The following is an 18,780-nucleotide window of genomic DNA, read 5'->3' as shown; positions in this document are numbered from 1 at the left end:
AGTAACACTGGTATGTGACTGACGGAAGAACAGTATACATGCTTTGTTGTGCCTGGGAGACATTTTTATAACAGTAGACTTGCAAACTTACCATCTTACTGCAGTTTCACAGTAGGTGTGTTTTTATAGATCTGCAATACTGCTCATTGAGAAACTGGCTTGTGGTATTTGAATACTTTTCCTGTGCAAAGCACATAACTGGGGGGAAAAATCGCTTGTAACCAATTATCAATGTAAACTATTTTTAATAGTACTATACTGATCTGTTTTCTGGCAGTGTACAGCGGCCGCCTGATTTCAATTACTTCCATTTAAAAAAAAATATTTCTGTACAGTCAGACTTTTCAGACTGACATTACAGCATTCTATTTTTATTCTATGTAATAACATATAACCACATTATCTTGTGTGTGTGTAAAGTGCTGTCAAGTCGCAGCCGACTTATGGCGACCCCTTTTGGGGTTTTCATGGCAAGAGACTAACAGAGGTGGTTTGCCAGTGCCTTCCTCTGCACAGCAACGCTGGTATTCCTTGGTGGTCTCCCATCCAAATACTAACCAGGGCTGACCCTGCTTAGCTTCTGAGATCTGACGAGATCAGGCTAGCCTGGGCCATCCAGGTCAGGGCCACATTGTCTTAGGGCCTCTTAAATATATTATTTCTATTAAGCACTTAAAGTTCTGAACTGCAAAATCTAGCTCTCTAATGCTAAAATCAGGAGCAAGCAACAAGCTCACATACGCCCTGCACTTCTGTGCAACTTCTTCTTCATCCACATGATTATGAATTACACCGATGGTGTTCTGAAACCACGATTCATGTTAGTAGGGTCAAGTTCTGGTTAACAGCAAACCCTGGCTTTGTGTTAATCATGGGTAAGGACATTGGGAAAGAATGCCATCAGATATTCTATGTCTACACCACTCACTAGAAACCTATATGTGTCATAAACTCTACTTTGTTTTAACACTTCAATCTGAGCTCTATGTACAGATAAGACGTGCGCAGTGCAAATCGCCATCATTAGATGGTTTAGAGCAGTATTCATAATTAACAGATCTATGTCCCATGCCTAATATTAATATTTGTCATTCTGTGCTCAACAAGGGCTATTTAGCTGGAACAGGCCATGTGCAAACAAACCTGCTTTGGGAAGCCATAAGTGCAATTTACTCGGACAACAGATTAAGTGCAAACAGTACCAAATTCTACAAGGGCAGATCTTTAATCCTTAGGCATATATTCATGGATTTCTTCTTCTACGCACTTTGAGAAAAGGTGAACTGCTTGGTCAACGTCGAAGCATCCGCTCTGCAAAATATGCTCCATTTCATTAATCTTCTCCTTCTCTAAATTTCGAATCTGCTTCAGCACTTCGTTGCCCTTTTCCTACACAAAGATGTTTTAAAATTAAATTAAAAATGCAACGCATTCTTCAACATTTCATGAACATATACCTTTAAAATCATAAGGCTGGATCCAGCAATGAGTGAAATTTACTTGGTGCCGTTCTGCTTGCGCAAACAGCACAATGACTGCAGCACCACACAGTCCTTTAATATCATTTTTAACGGACCAGTGTGAATATAAATGTAAAGATGGTTCACATGATTACATTTAATTTAGTTTTAAAATCGTATCAACAGAAATATTTTTGTGCTGTGTTTTGCACACACGGAAAAGATGGCCAGAGGTGCGATCTTTTTCACTTGGTGCAGGCAGACAGTGAGAAGTCATTTTACCACTTCTCCAAGGACTGTGTTGCACATGACGAAATCTTCCATAGGATCCAACCCATAATCTTGCGTTTTTTAAAAGTTTCTTACCGAGAGCCACCCACAGCTTCTAGTTGTGGTGTTAGGAATGTATATTCTTTATCAAAGTTGGATTATTTGAAGTACTTAATTCTTGTGCTGGTACATTTCACCAGAAAACAGACGTAAAATCTTTGGAACAATCACCACCACGAAGAGTTTTCTCACTTTAGTTTCCCATACTTATTAAAGTGAGAAAACACTTCGTGGTGGTGATTGTTCCAAAGATTTTACATCTGTTTTCTGGTGAAATGTTTATTCTGATGCTGTTTTAATAGTTTTTATCCACTTGCCATGGTTTCATGCTGCTATAACAGTGCTGGGGTGGATCCCTCGTGCTTTTAGTCTCATCTAAATCCTCTCTTTACTACATCCCATGTCCTACATTGCTTTTATCCACGGAGGTCCCATGAGCCCCAGCATAGCTTTTTAGGCAGTCAAAGGGGACTCCCCCTTTCAACCAGTGAAATAACTGGTTGACTCCAACCCATGTTTTTATTCTTATTTTATGTTTTAAGCTGCCTTGAATATATTTAGAAGCAGCGTTGGTTTTAATACCCCGCTTTTCTCTATCTTTATGGAGTCTCAAACCGGTTTACAATCGCCTTCCCTTCCTCTCCCCACAACAGACACCTTGTGAGGTAGGTGGGGCTGAGAGAGTTTGGAGAGAGCTGCGTCTAGCCCAAAGTCACCCAGCAGGCTTCATGTGGAGCTTCATCAAACCTGGTTCTCCAGACTAGAATCCGCCATTCTTAATCCTTACACCATACTGGCTTGCTATGACGAGTGTGGGATAAAAATATTCCAATAACTAATAAGACATGGCTTATCTTGAGATATCCTCTTTAGGCAAGCACAAAGGTTTCTCAGCACACTGTGTAAAAAATAGCAATAGTGGCACGTATATGAATGAAAGGGAGCACAGGCTGTCTGTACTCTGTGTATGTGTATAGACATTCAGCTTGTCTTGGACTTAATGAGAAGGCAAAAGAAGAGTGGGAACAGGGAAAAGGCAGGGAGCGCTGCCAGCCAGACTGCGCCAATTCCTATCCTATGAACCAGGGCCCAAAAGAGGACAGCATACCTGCAGTTATACAATTGTTGCTGTCTTACTGAATGCCACTCTGTTTGGTGGAACGCCACGCTGTGTGGCTTTCGAGGTGAACATAAGAATTATTTAGCTTGGCCCAAGCCTAGGAAAGAGATACTTCAGTTCGCACATATATCCTCTTGACCTTTCATAAGTACATCTGGGCCTGGACCACAAGCTGAAGTATTAAATTACACTAGGATTATTTGAGCAGAACAGCTTGTACAACTTCTTTTCCTGAGCTCTGTTTTATATCGACACTCTTCATCCTATTCAGATCTCTCTTAGATTCACCCACCTTGGAAGTTTCCATCAGGACAGCCACGCTTTCGTGTTTTTTGTAGAGTTCGTGCCTTCTGTCTGGCTTAGACTGAAAACGCGGCTTCTTTTTAACTGGATCCTCAGGACCAAACACTGGGGAACTGGTTCTTAGCAGCTGAGTAATATTTGGCACGAATATGAAAGGTTTAAAGACCGATCTGCAAAGTCAAATGTAAACACAAAGTAAAGTGAAAATCAGTAACCGTGCCAAGTTGATCAATGGATGCTGCACACTTCTCCCCCTACTTTCCTTGAGGAGAGCTTTCAAGTATTTCCTAACCCACTTAACATTGAAGAAGCAGAAGAAGCAGAAGAGTTGGTTTTTATATGCCGACTTTCTCTACCTCTTAAGGAAGAATCAAACCTGCTTACAATCACCTCCCCTTCCCCTCCCCACAACAGACACCCTGTGAGGTAGGTGGGGCTGAGAGAGCTCTAAGAGAGCTTTGGCTAGCCCAAGGTCTCCCAGCTGGCTTCATGTGGAGGAGTATTTAGATAGTCAAAGCAGATTCCACAAACATACCATCTCTTCAAGCTAGTGATCTTTAACCATACACACTGACTAGATTACTGTATATGGGTCTGCCTTTGAAGAGCACTTGATTCAAAATATGGCTGCCAGGATATTAACCAGAGCCAATTAATCTGAGTATATTTTGTCAGTCCATCGGGATCAAACTCAGATCATAAGCAGAGCTTTGACTGCAGTACTGCAGCTTACAACTCTGCGCCACGGGTAATGAGGACTAAGCAGGTTGGGGCCTAGGTATGCTCCCATACAATCCTGCTCCCATACAATCCTGCAAATTCCTTAAGATCATCCTCCAAGGCCCTGCTTTGATTACCTAGCCCATTTCAGAGGCTGTGGGTGGCGGTATGACCAAGGATTGATCTGGATGGGGGACAGGGCTTGTTCTCTGGTGGTGCCCAGTTACGGAATTCAATTCCTCCCCAGAGATACCCATTTGGTTCCAGCTTTATTATCTATTAGGCATCAAGTAAAACTTACTATTTTTAGGCACCAAGTCAAAAAAAGTCTTACTGTTATTAATATGATTGCTAAAAATCATCTTTTTTGCTTGAAACAATAAAGGCAGGGTATAAACCTTTTAAACAAGAGCAAAAATATATTTGGAAGAGTAGTCTGATCAATTAATAGGAACAGCCATTCGTGGGGAGTTAAGTGCCACTGTTGCAGATCAGTTCTGGAACTTCTGTTCCATTTTGGAAGTCTGTTTACAAGGGTCATCACCGAGAAAAGTTGCACTGGCAGGGTTTAAGTTTTGTGACAAATTATTGTGTATGTCACCTGTCAGGGTCCGGGGTTCCAGTAAAGAAATGAATGCAAGGGAGGCTGAGATCCTGCGGGAGTACAGAAACCATGCTTCCAGTGGTCATAAAGCCTCCTTCCATGTTAATACCACTCTCCTTGTCCCGAAGAATACTCATCATTGTTTCGGCACTTATCCTGCCTATGAGAAGAAAACACAGCATGTAACTAAACAGTGACTCTTATCAAGCCACATACCTGTCTAGCAACAATTAGGGGAAAGGGTAAAAGGGGAAAGGATATACTTGCCAAGCCCTATGAGGAAAGGCTGAGGGAGCTGAGAATGTTTAGTCTGGAGAAGAGGAGGTTGAGGGGGGGACATGATTGCTCTCTTTAAGTTTTTGAAGGACTGTCACTTAGAGGAGGGCAGGGAGCTGTTCCTGCTGGCAGCAGAGGATAGGACTCACAATAATGGGTTTAAATTGCAGGCGGAAAGGTACCAGCTGGATATTAGGAGAAAAAAATTACAGAAAGAGTTGTTTTGACAGTGGAATCAGCTACCTAGGGAGGTGGTGAGCTCCCTTACTGGGGGTCTTTAAGCAGAGGTTGGACAAACACTTGCCAGGGATGCTCTAGGCCAGCGGTTCCCAAACTGTGCTCCACAGAGCACTTGGTGCTCCGCAAAACACCTAGTGCTCCGTGAAGAGATTGGAAAGAAAAATACTACTGTCATTCAGTTTAGTATATAGGTGCTAGGTGAAAATTAGTGCTCCGTGATGAATTTCTCGCCTGAAAAGTGCTCCATGACTCAAAAGTTTGGGAACCGCTGCTCTAGGCTGATTCTGCATTAGAGTCCACCGCTCCTAACCACCGCTCTTAACCACTACACCACGCTGGCTGTCAAGATTATGCCACTTTCTGTCAGTTATGTCAAACCAAAGACAGTATGGTCTACTCAGACTAGCAAGGCTCTCCAGCGTCTCAGGTAGAAGTCTTTCACATCACCTACTACCTGATCTTTTGAACTGGACATGTCAGGGATTGAACCTGGGACCTTGTGCATGCCAAACAGAACCTCTACCACTGAGCCATGGCATCTCCTTCTAGGGGAATAAGAGTGCGATTAAACAGATAACGTTGGGAAAGGGAATGCTCCAGAAGAACAAGGGACGAGCAGAACTAAACAGGGAGTAGCTGAGATGGAAATGAAAACTTGGAGAGAAAATGGGCTGAGGGAGGAAAGAGATGGTTATGGCGAGGAACTTCAGAGATGAGGAAGGTAGAGTTCACCCAATTGCTTACAATAACCAGTCAAATCTTTAGACACAGGTTTCTCGCCTATATGAATGAATCTCTTTCTCTGTCTTTTTCAAATGCTCAGTGTGTCCCAGACTTGCTAGTGTGGTGTGGTGATTAAGAGTGGTAGTTTGGAGCGGTGGACTCTGATCTGGAAAGCCAGGTTTGATTCCCCACTCCTCCACATGAGCTGTGGATGCTAATCTGATGAACTGGGTTGGTTTCCCCACTCCTACACATGAAGCCAGCTGGGTGACCTTGATCTAGTCACTCTCTCTCAGCCACACCTACCTCACAGGGAGTCTGTTGTGGGGAGGGGGAGGGAAGGAGATTGTAAGCCGGTTTGATTCTTCTTTAAGTGGTAGAGGAAGTTGGCATATAAACACCAACTCTTCTACATTTTAAAATGTTTTCAACATGTTTTCCTGGGTTTTTCATCTAAAAACACCTAGTGACCATCTTAAATTAACCATCTCACTGTTAAGAAAAACAAATCCTCTGCTGCCAAAATTTTAGAAGATTTTAAAAAATTGATAGTAAAATCTTCAGAGATTAGTGTGTGTTACAATAATGACTCCCTCAATATATTTTTTTAAAAAAAACAAAGCTTAAGCAGCGTCAGGCTGATAATTTGAACACCTGGTGCGCCTTAAAAATGCTGAGGTAAGTACTGGAAAATGGAGATTTGGATAAAGACCATGATTGAACCTCCACAACGCCATCACACTAGACAGGTATTAAAAAAAATGTTCAGTATTCAGAAGCTGCAATCCCCCCCAAATGAACGCGGGATTTGCATTATCACAGGGATATTACAGCTATAAGCAATCCACTGGGGAGCGTAAAATAACTGCTGCAATTGGGGCTGGCAGAACTCCAGCAGAACAAATATAGAAACAGAGGGGTGCAATTTTATTTGGGCTTAAGTTTTTTTGAAGCACACATGACTATAACTGCAATTCTCATATACATCTAGTAAGCAATCAATAGCAAGTTAATAGCTGTTGCAAGAATCACAGAGATTGGCTGCGCTCAAAAGAGAGTGCCATACTCCTCCGGAGTCTGTGCTGCTACAGACTTCCCCTGAAGCCAGGCTCCTCAACTATTAGGTGAGCTTCCTTAAAGAAATACAAACTATAAGCAACCAAATGATCAGGGGACAAGATCAACTGCCCTGTGAGGAGCAGTTAAAACGCTTAGGGCTGTTTAGCTTGGAAAGAAGGCGTTTAAGGGGAGACAAGATAGAGGTCTATAAAATTATGCATGGTATGGGAAGAGTGGACAGGGAGAAGCTTTTCTCCCCCTCTCATAATACTAGAATGCGGGGCCATCTGCTGAAGCTGGAGGGTGAGAGATTCAAAATATAAAAAGGAAGTATTTCTTCACACATCGCATAGTTAAATTATGGGACTCCCTGCCCCAGGATGTGGTGATGGCTGCCAACTTGGAGGGCTTTAAGAGGGGAGTGGACATGTTCATGGAGGAGAGGGGTATTCACGGCTACTAGTCAAAATGGCTACTGGTCATGATGCATACCTGTTCTCTCCAGGATCAGAGGAGCATGCCTATTATATTGGGTGCTGTGAAACGCAGGCAAGAGAATGCTGCTGCAGTTGTCTTGTTTGTGGGCTTCCTGGAGGCACCTGGTTGGCCATTGTGTGAACGGACTGCTGGACTTGATGGGCCTTGGTCTGATCCAGCATGGCGTTTCTTATATTCTTATGTAAGTTAGGGGAAGGATGTGCTCATTCCTGATAACACCCAGTTTTTTTGTGGTGGCTTTCACTGATCCAAGAGGGATAAGAAAGAGCCAAAGCTATAAACAATCTGCACTTGTCGTACCAGTCTTTGGGCGTGATTCAGTAAATGCTATTCTTGTATTCCAGTAGCATCATTACACACTATCATACATAATCAGGGACAGTGCTGAGATAAGAAGCTGGCCACAAACCTCTGCTTGGGCGTGAATCAGAGAGGAGGAAGAAGAGACAAAAAGAAAAGACAGAAGTCTAGACAGATAATGTAAGGATAAAGAGGGTTGTGTCCAATGCAGATTTTCTATGGAAGACAACATCTTACAGGGGTAGTTGAGGGGGTTTCCCCGATTTCCCCTTCCCCTGAAGACCTCTACATCACACCCAGCGTTATTCCTCCCCCACACACACACCAAAACTAGGAGGCCACATTTTGAGGACTATGGTGAGCTGCAGTGGGGGTGGGGGAGGCTGGAAATACAATCTATTATGTTAGCAGAATTACAGCACATTATGTTGACAGCGGAAGATGGGCCCAATGTGGCAGATTAAAGATGCCTTCTCAAGTCTGGAATTGTTGAAAGCCACTAGGAAAAAGGAACAGTAAATAGTTGCTAGTCCTGAGTACTGGACCTGAGGCCAACTTGATATTTACATTGGGGGGGGGGGGCTGTGGCTCAGTGGTAACATGTCTCATCTTTCAAAGGCTCGTTTGTCTAATAACTTGCCAGATGGAGGGCCTGAGTGTCCTATAGTTGCCCTTTAATACCTCGACAGATGTATTCACGTATGTAAAAATGTACAAACTTAAATCCTATCACTATTCAAAGATACCTTCGTGTTTCTTCAGCAGCTTATAGCCTTCGCAGTATCTGCCTCTCGTTGCAGTCATTCTGGCAGTATTGACGTAGGAATACGTGGCGGCAAAATCGAACTCTTTCTCGCCATCCCACCATCCTCTGCTCCTAGCATAATCCTTTATTTCTGGATGGCCACGATCAACCTTGGTTATGGACAGCTGATTGGAAATGTTCCGCACTCCCTCTGGATTGGTTTTTAAAACAGACATGAACTGTGAAAATAGGTCTCTTCATGAACGCCTCAAAATGTACTGCACAAACCTGACCCAATGAGTTTCTTGTTTTGTTTGCATTTAGAAGGATACCGGGAGATTTTATTACACAAGGTAAATCCCAGAACACAAAATGTATTGTTCCCTGCCACTCATCTGTTTTATGCCCCAGCTTTCCCTATGGCCTGCTCAAAGGTGGCTAACAAAATCAAAACTGCCCAAAACTGTTTGAAACCAACGGAAAGATTTCATAATATTATTGTCTTGATGGTAACACTGAGAGTGGCTTTTGGCCCCTTCCTCCACTGATAATAGTAGATATTGTTCCATGCTCAGAAATCTGCTTCTGCCCCCGCCCCCCGGCATGCCTAAAAAGGAGGTGTAGCAACGCCATTCTCGGCGCCCCTGGGAACGCTGGCACGGGCCTTTACGCCGGCGTCCCTGCCAGCGGAAGGCCCCACCAGCGTTCAAGGGGTGGCACTGCCGCAGCGGTGACCAGCAACTGGAGTCCAGGCCTCCACACCGGTGCTGGGGCCACTAACACCGGCATAAGTAGCCTGGCTGCCACACAGGGGGCCCAAATGCCGGTGCAGCGCCTTCCTGGCCTCCTAAGGGCTTTCTCCCTTAAAGGTCAGGAATGAGCTGTAAGCCACTACCCCACACTGGCTCTTGACAAAGCCACACCGGTATCAGTCACACCACCTTTGTCAACATTTGCATCCATGCTCATGTGGCCTATGGAAGATGGGCACTTGAAAGTCATATATTCTTAATCTATTTAGAGGACACAGGAAGAGTTATGGGCATTATTCTCCAGGATCGGAGGAGCATGCCTATTATATGAGGTGCCGTGGAACACAGGCAGGATGCTGCTGCAGTTGTCTTGTTTGGGGGCTTCCTAGAGGCACCTGGTTGGCCACTGGGTGCACAGACTGCCGGACTTGATGGGCCTTGGCCTGATCCAGCAGGGCCTTTCTTATGTTCTTATGCCTACCTTTCACATGCTCTGCTGCCCAGTGCTTTTCAGAGGTTTCCAGCACCCAGGCTTCCTTTCTGTCGGCGATCAGGAAACTATTATGGTAGGTAAACGCCATGTGGCTCTCCATACAGTTCCCACCTTGGCCGTACTTTTCCAACAAGTCAACCATGATGCCGACAGCTTTCTCAGCAGTGTCAGCTCTTTCAAGTCCAAGTCTTAAAGAAAGCACAAAAGTGTTAATTTTTTGTAAGAAATTGCTCTTTGTGACTCCTAACAGCTATTTTAAGAGAATATTATTGCAATTGGGTGCACATTACTCTACCTAGAGCACTGGTTCCCAACCAGGGGTCCATGGACCCCCAGGGGTCCGCGAGAACTAAATTAAGGTCCACGAAACAAAGTTATAAACCCATAATAAATTAATATTTTCAATTAAAAGTTCTCTATTATAATATATATATATATTCAAATATAATTCTAAGTTTAATGTTTAACTAACAGTTATGATTAAAGTTTATTTTCAAATTCCCTGAATTTTTATTTTGAACCTTGGGGTCCCTGCACCGAACAAAAAAGTCCTAGTGGTCCCTGGTCAAAAAAAGGTTGGGAACCACTGACCTAGAGGTTCCAGTAAGTTAAAAAAAACAACTCCCGGTTCTGGTTCATGGTAGTGTCCGATATTTTCCCCTTAGGGCAGGGGTCCCCAACATAGTGCCCATGGACATTGATACCTTTCCTGGTGCCCGTGAAATGTTTTTAGAAAGGGGGTGGGGCCAGATATGTTGTTTGGCCAGTGGAGAACTGATTGGGTGTGCAGAGTTTTTAACATGTTGCTTTGGTAGCAGCTGCCACCACAGCACAAGGATCTTCACTGCATGCCTGGAGGTATGCAGGAATGAGTCTATTCAAGAAAATATTTTAAATATGGTCATTTTTAAAAATATTCAATTTAAAAGCTTCTGCCTGAAATGTAAAAGAGTTACTATTAGATTTTATTTATTTTTAAATTTTGTACCCTGCTCTATCCCAGCCAAGGCCAGGCTCAGAGTGGCTCACATCAAAACAATATTACTAATATAATCCATTTTACATTAAAATACAAATATAACTCCCAATTAAAACATAATCTATAAAATCTAAAATCCAGCTGGCGCCCAGTTTCATGGTACGCTGGTCAGCAGCCAGCCCAGGGAGAAGAAGAAGAAGAGTTAATTTTTATATGCCGACTTTCTCTACCACTTAAGGGAGAATCAAAGCGGCTTCCAATCACCTTCCCTTCCCCACCCTGCGAGGTAGGTGGGCTGAGAGTGTGACTAGCCCAAGGTCACTCAGCTGGCTTCGTGTGTAGGAGTAGGGAAACAAATCCAGTTCACCAGATTAGCATCCGCTGCTCATGTGGAGGAGTGGGGAATCAAAACCCGGTTGTCCAGATCAGAGTCCACTGCTCCAAACCACCGCTCTTAACCACTACACCACGCTGGCTCTCGGAGGATAGTTTGAGTCCCCAGGTCAGTTAACCTGAATAAATAGGGATGGGGGAAGGGAGGCCAGCTATGATGGAAACCGTTGCTGCCTCAACCATAGGCCTAGCAGAACATCTCTGTCTTACAGGCCCTGCAGAACTGAGCTAGGTCCTGGAGGGCCTGGGTCTCTCTTGGCAGAGTTATGCATAGCCCCACTCCCTGACATTCTGCAGTCAGCTCACCTTTTTTGGCAGCTATTTTGTTGTTGTGCCCGCCTCCCCGTGTCAGAATTCGAAAGGCGGCCGTAGCATTGAAAAATTTCGGGGGCCCTGCCTTAGCAGCTTTGAAGAGAAGGACTACTCAAAAATCTTTTTGCCCCGGCAATCCTTAAAACAGTTTCTATTCACAGAGCACTGGCAAAAGAGTGTGCTTGCAAGGTTGGGAGGGTTTAGAAAGGTAGGAACAGCTAAACAGCTCAGCCCTGATTGCCTTTGCATAGGGTGCTGAGGTTGCTACTAGAACAAAATGGAGGAAAAAACCAACAACAGATTCAAATCTGACTGTGCTTCTTGGGAGATGGATTCACAGAGGCACCACCTATTGCTCGAACATCAAAAACGAGGGCTTTTTCTCCCTCTTTAAGATAAAACGGCATTTTCCTAGAAGGAGGTTTCCATTATATATTGATATTGCAATAAAACCTTTATGGGAAGCTAACAGCTTGAAGTCTTCATATGTTTCCCAGAATTATTAACGTTTCAGGGTAACATATGCACGTTTATCCCTTGTCGACTGCAACTTTGCGTGACATCTGGCATGTGTAAAACAACACAGCTAGAGTTTTCATCACAAACCCAGCATTTTTCTAAAGAGGCACTTGACACACTCAGCTGCGAGCCACTCCGTGCCGAGTTATCACAGCGATGAGACACTGATCTAGACGCTGGATGAGACACTGGATCCCAACTAAAATTTCCGTCAGCAGAATGGGACTTTCCCACCTCCCACTGCAACCCAGTGATCTCTATGAAGTGCTGCTACTGTAGCAAAGAGGGTGTGTCTGCAGTGGAAGGGAGAACTGGTGGAAACTGACAAATCAATCGGGATCCAAGATCCAACCCCACATGTGAACCAGCTCCAATATTCCCACTATCCACATATGGGTAAAATAACATCTTTCTCCAGCAAGCTTCACTGAGGCTGTGGCTCAGTGGCAGAGCATCTGCTTGGCATGCAGAAGGTCCCAAGTTCAATCCCCGGCATCTCCGGCGACTAGGCAAGTAGGTGATGTGAAAGACCTCTGCCTGAGACACTGGAGAGCCGCTGCCGGCCTGAGTAGACAATACTGACTTTGACAGACCAAGGGTCTGATTCAGTATAGGACAGCTTCATGTTTTCATGTGTTAATGTTGCTTACACACCTGACGAGATCCATGCCCAGGAGCGCTTCATCATCACCGATTTCTTCTCTCCCCCACACTGCTTCGTTTCCAATGCAAACCCCATGCTCATTGGCTCCCATCTCAGCACCCCATAGCCATGATGGGCGACTCAGGACAACTGCGTATGTTTCTGGCACTTGTTCTAGTTCTATATAGGTGCACTGCAATTTTAAAAAAAACCTAATTATAATAAAAATGGGTAATGAGATTCTGCAAAACATTTTCTGAGTTGTCTGTTGTATTCTACCCGGTATTTTTTAAAGGAAGTATTAGCTCAAATTGCAACTAATTAACTATCTGAAGAAGTGAGCTGAAAGTTCATACCCTGCCAGAAATGTTAGAAGAAGAAGAGTTAGTTTTTATATGCCAACTTTCTCTACCATTTAAGGGAGAATCAAACCGGCTTACAATCACCTTCCCTTCCCCTCCCAAGAGACATCCTGTGAGGTAGGTGGGGCTGAGAGAGCTCTAAGAGAACTGTGACTAGCCCAAGCTCACCCAGCTGGCTTCATTTGTAGGAGTGGGGAAACCAACCTGGTTCATCAGATTAGAGTCCACCACGCATGTGGAGGAGTGGGGAATCAAACCCAGTTCTCCAGATTAGAGTCCACCGCTCCAAACCACCACTCTTAACCACTACACCACGCTGGTCTTTAAGCTACTACTGGACTCTTACTCTTTTCTACAACTAATTAACTGTTAACCATAACTGAATTTCATGCATTGGCTTCTGGTTTCAGTGACGCTTTAACTGAAGCACCAGCATGGAATTTTATTTTGGAAATGATTGTTTGTTTTGCTTCTTCCCTCTTTAAGCGGTAAAGAAAAACAGAAGTTCTAAGGTGATTCTTGTCGTGAGAATTTTCAGTATTGATCATTAGTTTATATTAAAAATATTAGTAATCTATATTAAAAGAGTTTGGGTTGAAATTGACCACATACATTATCACCTATAGACCTGACTTTTAGCTGACATCAGCTCTAATTAGGCTCTTGACCCTAAAGGGCACAGGAGCTAGTCAACCAAAGCACATTGCGTGCTCCAAATCAAGGCCGTTCAAGCAGGCGGCAAATTGTCTGCCCACTCTAGGAGGAGATTGTTTTGGGAACATGGATGGACAAAACAATCAGATATCAAAACTGACATTGAATTATTATGGAACAAGATATTTCTAAACAATTTAGTCATGATTTGCAGAAAACTCATTTCCTAAGAATGTAACAGGGAGGGGTCATATGGGACCCCCTCTCCTCTCTATAAAGGAACAACCCAAAACCCCAGTTCTTTGTCCTTCCACTGAGAGACCACAGACCCTTTGAATGGTTGCCATCTCTGTCTCTCTCTTTGGAAGTGATCCAAAGGCCTTTGTTTCTGTATGTCTGTCAATGTATGTATACGTTTGTTAAATATATGTTCAACTAAATATTGCTTTCTCCTTTGCTTCATATTCTTTCTGTAAGTTCAATAAAACTGTTTACTACTTATATTGCTTGAATGCTTCTCTGTATGAAAGGTTCTTTTATATCCAAATCTCTCTGGGTTGCTTTTGGTAAGTGAAGCAGGCAGAGAGGGCCATGCACAACGAACTAGAAGGTGGGGGTCCACAGATTCCCGCCACAATTCTCTTCTCTTTCCAGCCGCTTTGTTCTTACCTCGACCTTTTCTCCTGGCTCATGATGGGAAGCAGGGAAATACACGATCTCCTGGACTTCATCAGAGGGCCGGTCCGAGTTTTTTCCAAAGATGATCCTGTTGCCAAGTGTGGCTGGGGGCAGAGCCACAAAAGTATCACAGGAGGAAGGTTCCATCATCCTGGAAAATAATACAGAGGTCAGATAAGCAGCTACCCTTTTTCCTGGTGCTGCACAAATGATAAATAGCTGTCTCAATTGCTATTGAAAGAAGGAAATACATACAATGTGCACACCATCTCAGATAAAGAGCTAGTAAAAGGTAAAGGTAAAGGTCCCCTGTGCATTCCTGATCCATGGAGTGACGTCACATCCCGATGTTTCCTAGGTGGACTTTGTTTATGGGGTGGTTTGCCACTGCCTTCCCCAGTCATCTTCCCTTTACCTCCAGCAAGCTGGGTACTCATTTTACCGACCTTGGAAGGATGGAAGGCTGAGTCAACCTTGAGCCGGCTACCTGAAACCAACTTTCGTTGGGATCAAACTCAGGTCGTGAGCAGAGCTTTTGACTGCAGTACACCACTCTGCGCCACGGGGCTCCTAAAGAGCTAGTGTGTGTGTGTGTAAAGTGCCTTCAAGTTGCAGCCGACTTATGGTGACCCTTTTGCGGTTTCATGGCAAGAGACTAACAGAGGTGGTTTGCCAGTGCCTTCCTCTGCACAGCAACCCTGGTATTCCTTGGTGGTCTCCCATCCAAATACTAACCATGGCTGACCCTGCTTAGCTTCTGAGATCTGACGAGATCAGGCTAGCCTGGGCCATTCAGGTCAGCACAAAGAGCTAGTAGCAGGCTTTTATTTAAAAACACAGTGGGATTTCATGGCAAGGCATGTAAGACAGGATGAGATGCCTTAGAGCTTTATTTATTTTGCTGTTGAGTCACATCTGACTTATGACCCCACATCTGGTGGGGTTTTCAAGGCAAGAGACGTTCAGAGGTGGTTTGCCATTGCCTGCCTCCACATCATGACTATGGTATTCCTTGGAGGTCTCCCACCCAAATACTTGCCAGGGTCGACCTAGAACTTTCTACTAGGCATAAAAATGATTAAATCGTACAATGTAAACAGATTGTATTATTTATATAGGACAGATGTGTGTGTATTGTATTGATAAGCTTGCATACATTTGTGACTGAGTATAATCACCAAGAAAGGGTTTGAGAGATTAAATTGTGGTTTCGAATTCTAGCTATTAAGAAAGAAACAAGTTTTAATCGGATTAGATTCCCATCTTCAGATGTCAAGACAAATTTGCATTAGAACAACAACTTCAGTGCCACGCAAAGAGAGAGTGCCTGATCCAGACAATGAACTAGGCTTTGTTTCTTCGTGACGTGTGAATGCAGCTATACACACAAACTTGAAGCTGCCTTATGTGTCAGATAACTGGTCTATCAAGGTAAATACCGACTACTTGGACTCGCAGCAGCTCTCCAGGGTTTCAAGCAGAGGTCTTCCTACTACCTGATCCTTGTAACTGGACATGCTGGGGATTAAACCTGGGAGCTTCTTCCTGTGAAGTAGATGGGCTACTCCTGAGCCATGCTCCCACACAGCTACGATATCAGAGAAGCCTCTGGGAAACTGTTGATCAGCTCTGTGAAAACCTCGATGTGCAAGAATTAGTAAAAAAAAACCCTCCCAGTTCTGTGCATTATGCTCTGCTGATAAGAACCTGTTGGTGGTCCCCGGCCCGAGGAGTGTGTGGCTGTCCTCGACCAGGGCCAGGGCCTTTTTGGCCTTGGCTCCGGCCTGGTGGAATGTTCCGCAGGGCCTGTAAAACAGAGCTATTCCTCCAGGCCTATGGCTGAGGACAGCCGCTGGTGAGATCAAGGGAGATCAGTGCTGGCCTTCCTACTCTCCCCCCTTTTCTAGCCTATAACCAACTTATTGGGGATGGATAGCCGACCAAGTTCTAAGTTGTTATTTTACAGCTGGCTTCATCTGCGACAGTGGGCCCTTTATATATATATGGCGACCATTGTTTTCTAATTAATGGAACGGTTTTATGGTTTTATGTTTTATTGTTATATTGTAAATGTTAATGTTGGAGCCCGGCCTTGGCCAGGGGAGGGTGGGCTAGAATGAATGAATGAATGAATGAATAAAACAATGTGCACGTGTCATTGGCACTAACTGATCTCACCATTCTGACTTCCTGCCCTGAAGATCAGTCCTAGGGATGAGATGCTTCTCTCCCCAAAAACTCAGTGTAGATGTATGTGTGCATAGGGGGTGGGATACAAAGGAATAAACGCACTGGAGCATTCATATGAGTGCACAGAAGAATTAACTCTATAATATTATAGTTTCCCCCCTTATTAGTTAATCTGGAAAAACTACCACCCTTCTCTGAATTCACCATCATTAAGATTACAGACCATACTTCATCCATAAACATGGATTAAAACGATTAAGAAAAATCATGGGTATACTGCCTAATCATGGGTAGTAGAAAAGAGCAAGAGCCCAGTAGCACCTTAAAGATTAACAAAAATATTTTCTGGCAGGGTAGGAGCTTTCGTGAGCCAGATACTGAAGAAGTGAGCTGTGGCTCACGAAAGCTCCTACCCTGCCAGAAAATATTGTTGTTAGTCTTTAAGGTGCTACTGGACTCTTTGCTCTTTTCTACTACTGCAGACAGACTAACACGGCGGCCCACTGGGAATTATAATCATGGGTATACTGTCTAACACGTGTTGTTGCAATGAACACCAGCTGCGTTGTGCTACTGCTGACTTTTCCTGCTGGCTTATCGGCTGCTTTTTTTGGCTGCTGGTACTAAGCTGGTAAATGTCGTCATTTTCCGCCTTGGAGCGACTTGGAGGCACTTTGGCCATTTACGCACGGGAGGTTTCGCCTTGGATTCGCCACTCTTTAGATGCGCAATTCCCCCCCCCCCATCCAAATTCTCAAAACTCAACAATAAGCCCCCCCCCCTGCAGAGTTTGGAGAATCTGGGTGGGGGAAATGTGCATCTAGAGAGCGGCAAACCCAAGGCAAAAACCTCCCAGGCACACAAACCTGCGTTAGGGTTGCAGGAAGGGAGAAGGGGGCCGGGGCGCCTACCCGGTTCGGGGCTTCCCCGGCTTCAGTCTGGAGCGTCACGGGGACTCCCTCCGCGCCCTCCCGGGTCTCTCCTCCGGACGAAAAGCGGGCAGGCAGCTGCCCAGCGGGGAGGAGGAGGAGTCCCGTTCCTCGTCCGCCTCCTCCTGCAAGAAACGCCGCTTGCCCCGGAAGCCCCGAGTCGAAGGAGGGACTTGGCGGTGGCGATGCAAACAGAAACCGGCAGGAACCGAACCCATCATTCACAGTCCCTTCCGATATAACTTGTATTCAGGGCTGGAGCCGGCATGCCTTGAGGTTGGGTAGCTGCTGGGGCCCAGGGTTTATGGCAGGGTCCGTTGCCTCTGACCACGCACCTCCCCTATTGCCCACCCACTTGCTTGCAAGCACTCTCACATCTATGCTCCCAAGCATATGCAATGCCCAGCATCATCCAGGAACAGGCATGTGGGTGGTGCAGGCATCTGTGAATGCAGGTGGGGAGAGGGCTTGAGTGGGTGGGGGAAGCACAGGCACATGGGTCAGCAGGTATGAAGAAAGGCATGTGGGGGGGGGGGGGGCTGACAGTAGGCAGAGAAACCAAAATCTGGAACTGGCTTCTTCCTTTTTACCTCTCCACAAAGCAATGAATATCTGAGTTTTGCACCGTTTGTCCTTTTTTGTGCATGTAAGCCTCCCCTATAGCTTCTAGAGAGCCGGCGTGGTGCAGTGGTTAAGAGCAGTGGACTCTGATCTGGAGAACCAGGTTTGACTCCCCACTCCTCCACATGAGCAGCAGCTGCTAATCTGGTGAACTGGGTTGGTTTCCCCACTCCTACACTCGGAGCCAGCTGGGTGACCTTGGGCTAGTCACAGTTCTCTTAGAGCTCTCTCAGCCCCACCTACCTCACAGGGTGTCTGTTGTGGGGAGGGGAAGGTGATTGTAAGCCGGCTTGATTCTTCCTTAAGTGGTAGAGAAAGTCGGCATATAAAAACCAACTCTTCTTCTAGATCAGTGGTTCCCAACCTTTTTTTGACCAGGGACCACTAGGACTTTTTTGTTCGGTGCAGAGACCCCAAGGTTCAAAATAAAAATTCTGAGAATTTGAAAATAAACTTTAATCATAACTGTTAGTTAAACATTAAACTTAGAATAATATTTGAATATATATTTTTAGAATATTTGAATATATATTTTTATAATAGATAACTTTTAATTGAAATATTAATTTATTATGGGTTTATATCTTTGTTTCGCGGACCTTAATTTAGTTCTCACGGACCCCTGGGGGTCCATGGACCCCTGGTTGGGAACCAGTGTTCTAGATAATGAAACATGGATGGATTCTTATTAATGGCAAAATCCTACCTTTCCCTTCTCAAGGAGACAGTGAAAATTGTTTGCAAGTCATATTGCTTTGTGAGTGCACTTGCATATTCATTTAAACACTAACAGCCCAACACTACCCATTTTTCTTCTGATTCCCTGATTTGTTCAATAGGGCTTGCTTTCAAGTAAGGGTTTATAGGATTATGCTCA

At 44.6% G+C, this 18,780-nt stretch overlaps 1 protein-coding gene across 1 annotated transcript; it reads right to left on the bottom strand.

Annotated features, from left to right (window-relative positions):
* Positions 1–1,180: 1,180 nt before the first annotated feature.
* On the bottom strand, positions 1,181–14,319 carry SCRN3 (secernin 3). The gene is made up of 7 exons (XM_056861576.1): positions 14,155–14,319; positions 12,481–12,662; positions 9,612–9,811; positions 8,380–8,589; positions 4,535–4,697; positions 3,203–3,383; positions 1,181–1,389 (listed from the first exon to the last, which is right to left on the bottom strand). The coding sequence occupies exons 1-7, from the start codon at positions 14,311–14,313 to the stop codon at positions 1,225–1,227; spliced, it is 1,260 nt and encodes a 419-aa protein (XP_056717554.1). The 5' UTR covers positions 14,314–14,319; the 3' UTR covers positions 1,181–1,224.
* Positions 14,320–18,780: the final 4,461 nt, after the last annotated feature.

Source organism: Euleptes europaea, chromosome 15 (assembly GCF_029931775.1).
Source record: "Euleptes europaea isolate rEulEur1 chromosome 15, rEulEur1.hap1, whole genome shotgun sequence".
Taxonomy (NCBI): Eukaryota; Metazoa; Chordata; class Lepidosauria; order Squamata; family Sphaerodactylidae; genus Euleptes; species Euleptes europaea.
This window is presented reverse-complemented; position numbering and strand designations above follow the sequence as displayed.